Below are 8973 nucleotides of genomic sequence, written 5' to 3'. Positions count from 1 at the left end.
ACATGAACTCCATCTGACTGAGTATGGCTGTAGACAGACCTCCATTTAACAGGTGAACAGTCCAGTTTAAAGATGATGAATGGAAACAGAAATGTCAGCATATGAGTAAGACTAAGCTAGGTACTGTGCTGAGTCATGCTTCCAGTTCACCCTGTCTTGATGGGATCTCTACGATGGCATTTCGTCGTAAACAGGTTCAAATCAGGTCTGAACCATAGAAATATGAATGTTTGAAGCCTGGGTGACATCACCCGTGTATCCCTGAAGGGGGCGCTGGAGTCCCATGGATGGCGGTCTCCATGCTGGAAATGCTGTCTAACTTTGAGTCAAGCTAACGACAGGCTGAGAGCTGAGGCGGGTTTTAAGCTTCCTGACAAACTGTTACATGGCGCCCACCTGTCAATCTACCACCTGTCAGCTACATTTTTTAAAGACACAACACCTGTGGTGCAGTTCATGATAAAGCCAATAGGCTGCAGTAGAAGCCATGTTCCAATTCAAAACTAAAAGCATAGTTGAGATTCTCAATTTACCACGAGCCAAACTGAAACCAAAGATTGTGGGAATGTTTTGGATTTTTAGAAACGCCACGGAGACAGGAGGTGGACAGAGGTGCAGACTACTGGTAGGGTTCTCACATCCATGCACACACCAATACACACACATACATACACACACACATACATACACACACACACACACACACACACACACATACACACACACACCAATACACACACATCCATACACACATCCATACACACACACACATCAATCAATCAATCAATCAATCAATCTTTATTTATATAGCGTCAATTCATAACAGGCGTTATCTGGAGACACTTTATAAAAGCAGGTAAAGGAGCTTCCTGTTTGTCTGTTAACATTAACGACAGAGCAGGTAAAGGAGCTTCCTGTTTGTCTGTTAACATTAATGACAGAGCAGGTAAAGGAGCTTCCTGTTTGTCTGTTAACATTAAAGACAGAGCAGGTAAAGGAGCTTCCTGTTTGTCTGTTAACATTAAAGACAGAGCAGGTAAAGGAGCTTCCTGTTTGTCTGTTAACATTAATGACAGAGCAGGTAAAGGAGCTTCCTGTTTGTCTGTTAACATTAATGACAGAGCAGGTAAAGGAGCTTCCTGTTTGTCTGTTAACATTAATGACAGAGCAGGTAAAGGAGCTTCCTGTTTGTCTGTTAACATTAACGACAGAGCAGGTAAAGGAGCTTCCTGTTTGTCTGTTAACATTAACGACAGAGCAGGTAAACATGCTCATTGTTGTCATGGTTTGGTTTTTATTCTGTATTTAATCCTGTTTCAGTTCATTATTTCCCTCGTGTTCTGTGTATCTATGTTCCTAGTGTGGTTTACTTTAGTCTTCAGTGTGTTTCCCTGTATCCTTGTGTCCTCCTATGGTGCCTGTTAGTTTATTTCCTGTCTTGTGTTTTAAGTCTAGTCTTTGGTGTTTCCTGTTTTATTTTGTAGATCTGGTTTTGGTGGTGGTGTCAGTGTTGGGTTTTACTTTGTACTTGTCCTCAGTGTTCTGGTCTTGTGTTCTTTGTTCCTTGTGTTTCCTGCCTTTCTGATGACCCTGATGTTCCTCACCTGTCTCGTTAGTCTCACCTGCGTCTGATTACCCCATGTCCATTTAGTTTCTGTGTTTGCCTCAGTTTCTGGTCGGTTCATTGTCATTGTCAGTGTCTTTCGTATGTCGTCGTCTTTGGTTGCTGCTTCTCCCTGCTCCCTGTGTTTTCGCCTCCTGGTTTTTGGATTTTGGTTTTTCTAAGTAAGTTTTTGTTTTTGCCTTTTTGTTAAAATAGATTATTGGTTATTGGGGACTTGGGTCCTCCCCTCCCTGTTTCCTACCCGGAACGTGACAGAATGAACCGACCAGTAATGGACCCAGCAGAAGATTTTGATTCTATGGACGGTGTTTCTAAAATACTTTACTTTCAAAATATTTTCCGTTTGGCCCGGAGCACTGCTTCTTCTGAGCAGTCTCCATGGACTGGCACCCGCCTGGCCATTTTTACTGGGAACCGCGGAGGCCCAAGGAAGAGAGGCCGCCATGGCTCCCGGTTGCCTAGCCCAGCAGTGACTCTACCTTTGTGCTCCACAAGGCCTCAATCCGAGCCTCGGCCCAAAGTAGAACTCAGGCCTCAGTCCAGGCTTCAGCCTCATGGTGCCTCAGAGCCTCTGCTTCCTGTCCCTGTTCCGGCAGAGCGCCGTCTGCTTCCTGTCCCTGTTCCGGCAGAGCGCCGTCTGCTTCCTGTCCCTGTTCCGGCAGAGCGCCGTCTGCTTCCTGTCCCTGTTCCGGCAGAGCGCCATCTGCCTCCTGTCCCCGTTCCGGCAGAGCGCCGTCTGCTTCCTGTCCCTGTAGAACGCCGTCTGCCACCAGTCCCGGCAGAGCACCATCTGCTTCCTGTCCCTGTGCCTGCGGAGTGCTGTCTGCTACCTGTCCCCGTTCCGGCAGAGCGCCGTCTGCTTCCTGTCCCTGTTCCGGCAGAGCGCCGTCTGCTTCCTGTCCCTGTTCTGGCAGAGCGCTGTCTGCTTCCTGTCCCTGTAGAACGCCGTCTGCCACCAGTCCCGGCAGAGCGCCGTCTGCTTCCTGTCCCTGTTCCGGCAGCACGCTGTCTGCTTCCTGTCCCTGTAGAACGCCGTCTGCCACCAGTCCCGGCAGAGCGCTGTCTGCTTCCTGTCCCCGTTCCGGCAGAGCGCTGTCTGCCACCAGCTCCGGCAGAGTGCCGTCTGTTTCCTGTCCCTGTTCCGGGAGAGCGTGGTCAGCTTCCTGTCCCCGTGCCTGCTGACCGCCGTCGGCATCAAGTTGAGGTTCCCTCGGCATTCGGGCCGATGCCCGACGACGTCTCCACGCTGGTTTGGCCGGCACCGACGTTTCCTCGGCGGTCGAGTCGATGCCTGACGTCCTCCCGACGCCTGATGTCTCCTTCTCTGCGGTCCGGCCGACTCCTGACGTCTCCTCCTCGGCAGTCCAGCCGACAGCAGACGTTCCTTCGTCTGTGATCGGGCTGGCTCCTGGGCCCTTGGAGAAGGTCCTGCCCTTCACTGGCCGGTCACCCGGCTGCTCGCCTGAACTGTCTGCCAGGTCTGATCGGCCACCTGAACCCTCTCCTGTGTCTGCTCGGCCTCCTGGCCGCCCAGCTGAACTCTCTCCCGTGTCTGCTCGGCCTCCGGGCCGCCCAGCTGAACTCTCTCCTGTGTCTGCTCGGCCTCCTGGCCAACCCCCAGAACTCTTCCCTGAGTCTGTTTGGCCTCCGGGCCGTCCACTTGAACTGACTAAGGCCTGTATGCCTGAAGGTCCGGAGTTACCTTACTGATGGCTATATTACAAGAGCCCAGCTGAATCCATCATAGCGTGGCAAGAAAAAAATTCCTTTTAACAGGCAGAAATCTTCAGCAGACCCGGATCATGACGGAACAGCCATCTGATAAACTGAGCTGGGCTTGAAATGGGACAAGATGCAGAAAGAAGAATAGGATAGGTTGGGGGGGGGTCTGGGCAGGCCATCCTCGTGGGGAACATCCATCCACACACACATCCATGCACACTCACACATCCACACACACACATCCATACACACACACACATCCATACACACACTCACACATCCATACACATGTACATACACACGCACACACATGGATACGCACACACACACACGCGCACACAGAAGCACATAAAACAGATAAAGCTGTGTCTCTGGGCTTTGACAGCATGCACTCAGGTCAGACCTGCACAGACTGTGTGTGTGTGTGTGTGTGTGTGATGCTTGGTGAGTTATTAACACTTCACCTGTTTGTATCTTTTCCAGCTTTCATCTGTGGCAGAACATTTTTATCTTTTAGATTTTAAAGAGCGTTTTCTGTTTGAGTGTAAAATGTGCAGAGAGCAGGAGGAAGGTGTTCAGCTGCAGCCTCTTCTTCATCAGGCCTCTGTGGATCCACACAGCGACCCTCTGACAGTCACTCACAGAGAGCAGGAGGAAGGTGTTCAGCCTCTTCTTCATCAGGCCTCTGTGGATCCACACAGCGACCCTCTGACAGTCGCTCACAGAGAACAGGAGGAAGGTGTTCAGCTTCTCTCTGCCTGCAGTTCTCTGTTTGTCTGGTTTTAAAGTCTAAATGGAAACACAGACGTAGGACATGAGGCTGATTATACAGCTTAAGACTCATGTCAGTGATCACTTTGATTGATCTCACCAATGAACTGTGAACTTCTCATGATGTGCTGGTGTTTAAAAGTCAGCTCAGACAACAGTTGAAGTTACTGAAGGAGCCTGTGCTGCAGCTTCACCGCTCTTCATCTCTTTATGTGTTTAAACATTTATTGACCATGCATGCACGTGTGTGTGTGTGTGTGTGTGCGTGTGTGTGTGTGTGTGTGTGTGTGTGTTTGAAGATGGAACCAGCCTTCTCTCTGAATGTTGACTGTTTTAAGCAGAATATCGTCGACTGTTTATCTGTTAAAATGTGACACTGCGATGTGTCTGTTGTTATTTTGTTGTTTTGATTTATTTGTCTTTATTGGAGAGGACGGCTGAAGACAGACAGGACATGTTGTGGAGGAGAGAAAGTTGAAGATGAGGTTGGATTTGAACACAGTTGCTCATGGGCTGCAGGTTTTCAGCGCTCTGATCTGATGATTTGAAGTGTTTGTTGTGTTTTTGGCGTTTTGTTGGATCATAGTCTCAAAGGTCTGGTTGTCTGTCAGCTCTGTGATTGGCTGATTGTCTGTCAGCTCTGTGATTGGCTGGTTGTCTGTCTCTACCTTTGGCGTTTTGTTGGATCATAGTCTCAGACTGAGGGAAACCTCGACGTGCTCATGAGAATAAATAAAGGTTTGAATCAACATTATCAGGCTGCACGGCGCTGCAGTGGTTAGCTCTGTCCCCTCATAGTGAAGAGGTTGCTGGTTTGAATCCCTGTCTGTGTGGAGTCTGCATGTTCTCCCCGTGCACAGCATGGGTTCTCTCCGGCTTCCTCCCACAGTCCAATCACATGCTGGTTGTCTGTCAGCTCTGTGATTGGCTGGTTGTCTGTTTCTACCTGTCAGCTCTGTGATTGGCTGGTTGTCTATTGTCAGCTCTGTGATTGGCTGGTTGTCTGTCTCTACCTGTCAGCTCTGTGATTGGCTGGTTGTCTGTCAGCTAAGGGACCTTGGACTTCTTATTCTGTTACCATGGTAACAAACAAACATCACAGTCTTGTAATGACCTTTAAGATTGTGGTGACCACATCTGAGGATGTCACGTGTTACTAAATGAGACCTTCATAAACCTGACTCCAGACTTTGTCCTGTTTCAGCAGACCTGTGAGAGATGAACGTGTCGTCTGCTAACGTGACCGTGGTTATCGAGTACCGAGACTCCCTCGCCAAAGCTGTGACCAAGAATGTGATCGTGGTCGTTCTCAGTATCTCGCTCAACTACGTCCACGCGGGACTCATACACACCTTCCGCAAACATCAGGTACGACATTCTTCACATCACTCTACAACACGAGCAACACAAGCAGGACGTCCACGCCAATCAGCCTGAAACTTTGACTCTGTCAGAGCGGGGATGATTCTGCTTGATGTCCCAGTGGGTGATGGTGGTGTTGAACTGGAGCGTTTTGTTTCCTCTCTATTAACATGTAAGAGGAGATCAACATATGAGGAGGTAGGAACACAGCCAGTCTCAGCAACAGAAGAGCAAAGGTGGTTTAACCATGAGGCAAAGGTTGGCTATTTCCTGTCTGGGGCTTCACGCCCAAAATAGCCTCAACGCACTGGTGATGACCAGTCGACCAGGATGGCGACCTCTCTTATAACATATAGAATAGATATATAATATAATATATTTAAACCCCATGTCCACCGTGTGTTTTTTTTCCTAAGCAGCAGCATCTTTTTTCTATGTGTCCCACTGAGGATGAAAGACACTGTAGCTTCAGTGTTTAGCCAGCTCTGCATGTAGAGACACTGTAGCTTCAGTGTTTAGCCAGCTCTGCATGTGGTGGACACTGTAGCTTCAGTGTTTAGCCAGCTCTGCATGTAGAGACACTGTAGCTTCAGTGTTTAGCCAGCTCTGCATGTGGTGGACACTGTAGCTTCAGTGTTTAGCCAGCTCTGCATGTGGTGGACACTGTAGCTTCAGTGTTTAGCCAGCTCTGCATGTAGAGACACTGTAGCTTCAGTGTTTAGCCAGCTCTGCATGTGGTGGACACCGTAGCTTCAGTGTTTAGCCAGCTCTGCATGTGGTGGACACTGTAGCTTCAGTGTTTAGCCAGCTCTGCATGTGGTGGACACTGTAGCTTCAGTGTTTAGCCAGCTCTGCATGTGGTGGACACTGTAGCTTCAGTGTTTAGCCAGCTCTGCATGTAGAGACACTGTAGCTTCAGTGTTTAGCCAGCTCTGCATGTGGTGGACACTGTAGCTTCAGTGTTTAGCCAGCTCTGCATGTGGTGGACACTGTAGCTTCAGTGTTTAGCCAGCTCTGCATGTAGAGACACTGTAGCTTCAGTGTTTAGCCAGCTCTGCATGTGGTGGACACTGTAGCTTCAGTGTTTAGCCAGCTCTGCATGTGGTGGACACTGTAGCTTCAGTGTTTAGCCAGCTCTGCATGGGTCTGTAAAGCTTTCTGCGTTCTAACCTCTCTCTATGTTTCAAAAGCATCTCCAACATTGATCCTAGTTTGAGCAGCTTTCTGCTGCTGGAGCTTATTAGAAACATGCAGAGGCTTTTTAGCTCGGGTACAATCACTTCTATCTGAAGCAGTTCCACTGCCCGCTTCCATCGCTGCAACACCTGTTCACCTGATAACTGCTCTCATATCTGGCAAACCCAGGGGCGTCCAAAACGGCCTTCAAAGCCCCGCCTACCTTCTCTGGTCCAATCAAATCCAGAGCATTCAGGAGCAGAATCTAAAGTTAGAAGGAGGACATACTGGCTGCTGCATTGTTGTCAGAGAAGCTTCAACACAGCAGGTTTCCTTCATGATCACACAGGAAGAGAGCAGCTCTCTGATTGGCTGACTGATCACAGAGGATAGATAGATAGATAGATAGATAGATAGATAAATAGATAGATAGATAGATAGATAGATAGATAGATAGATAGATAGATAGATAGATAGATAGATAGATAGATAGATAGATAGATAGATAGATAGATAGATAGATAGATAGATAGATAGATAGATAGATAGATAGATCTCACCAACTTAAAGGAGCAGTGATTTGCATTAAGTGTCCTAGACAATAACCTGAAACCAGGAGTGATTAAGGTGATTATCGTTAAGTACCCAACTATTGAGGGGCAGATTAGCATTAAGTGTTGAAGACAATAGAGTGAAACTTGACCTAGTTAGGGTGATCATGTCAACCCTTACAGATGTAGCATAACACAACAGTAGGATGAAACCAGACATGATTAGGGTGATTATCTTTAAAGTGACCAGTGCTCAGTAAAGTGACTATCAATATGCATTAAAGTGTCCAACTGGGGGCTGACTCTGAGGTCAGCAGTGCAGATGAGGAGTGAGAAAAAAGTGAAAAAAGAGTCCAGGGATCACCGTGCGCTTCTTCCCTGCCGTGACAGTGAAGTGTTGTACAGTCTGATGGCCTATAGGGGGACAAAAGAGTTCTTGAGTCTGTCCGTGGAGCACGACTGTGACAGCAGTCTTTCGCTGAACATGCTCCTCTGCCCGGTGAAGGTGCTGTGCAGAGGGTGGTGTGTGTTGTCCATGATGGAGAGCATTTTGTCCAGAGTCCTCCTCTCTACCACTGTCACCAGTGAGTCCAGCTCTGTACCCACCACAGAGCCGGCCCTCCTCACCAGTCTGTCCAGGCGTGCTGCGTCCCTCTTCTTGCAGCTTCCTCCCCAGCACACCACTGCGTAGAAGAGGACGCTGAACACCACAGACTGGTAGAACATCTGCGTCATCAGCTCTCTCTTCAACACAGCATGTTTCCTTCATGTCTTTGTCTGGGGAAGTCCCAAGTCACTAAATCTACCTCTGACATGTTGGTGTTACTCATCACTTCGTCTGTTTCTTTTCACTCTGTAGATTTTCTACATGAATCCTCGATACATCCTGTTTTTCCACCTGGTACTCAACGACATGATCCAGGTGATGCTGACTGTCATCCTGTTCATCATCAGCTACACCCTCTACAAAATAAATGTCTCCATGTGTTGTGTCTTCTTGCTGCTGGCTCTCTTCACCACCGAGAACACGCCTCTCAACCTGGCCTGCATGGCGGTGGAGTGCTACATCGCCATCTGCATGCCGCTCCGCCACGTGCAGATCTGCACCATCAGGAGAACCTTGATTGTGATCGGTCTGATCTGGATCACGAGCATGTTGTCTGTCCTTCCTGATCTTTTCATCACGTTGGCCACCGAGCCGCTGGACTTCTTCAGCTCTCGAGTGTTCTGCCTCAGAGAAACGGCCTTCCCAAATCCGCACATCGTCAAGAAAAGAGACATTACTTACATCATGTATCTGGTGGTGGTTTGGCTTGTTATCTTCTACACGTACTTTAGAATCCTGTTCACCGCTAAAGCAGCGAGCAAAGATGCTAAGAAGGCCAGAAACACCATCGTTCTCCACGGTTTTCAGCTGCTGCTGTGTATGGCAACGTATGCAGATCCTCTGTTGACATCCGCTCTCCTGCAATGGTTCCCCAAGAACGTCTCAGACTCCCTGTTCGCTTGTTATATAATCATACATATCCTTCCACGCGCCATAAGCTCCATCATTTATGGCGTACGAGACAAGACTTTCAGAAAGTATCTGAAGAGGTATCTGTTGTGTAAAGTCAGCACGCCGTAAGCATCAGATTATCGACTGGTTATGAAATCATTAAAAAAAAAAACATCAGATTGTGTTCTTGACTGCTTCTTTATATTCTTCTTTTTGTCTTTGCTCAATAAAAGAACTTCCTGGTTTGTGTTTTCAGATGAATCATAATA

General features: G+C 48.2%; 1 protein-coding gene across 1 annotated transcript; it reads left to right on the top strand.

The window, feature by feature from the left end:
* Nucleotides 1-5251: 5251 nt before the first annotated feature.
* On the top strand, nt 5252-8833 carry LOC306823025 (odorant receptor 131-2-like; the record flags this gene model as incomplete). Its single annotated transcript, XM_079342390.1, has 2 exons — nt 5252-5485; nt 8066-8833. Exons 1-2 carry the CDS (start codon nt 5336-5338, stop codon nt 8831-8833), a joined length of 918 nt encoding a protein of 305 aa, XP_079198516.1. The 5' UTR covers nt 5252-5335.
* Between the last annotated feature and the right edge of the window lie 140 nt (nt 8834-8973).

This window comes from Symphodus melops (genome assembly GCF_947650265.1).
Source record: "Symphodus melops genome assembly, chromosome: 4".
Lineage (NCBI taxonomy): Eukaryota > Metazoa > Chordata > Actinopteri > Labriformes > Labridae > Symphodus > Symphodus melops.
This window is presented reverse-complemented; position numbering and strand designations above follow the sequence as displayed.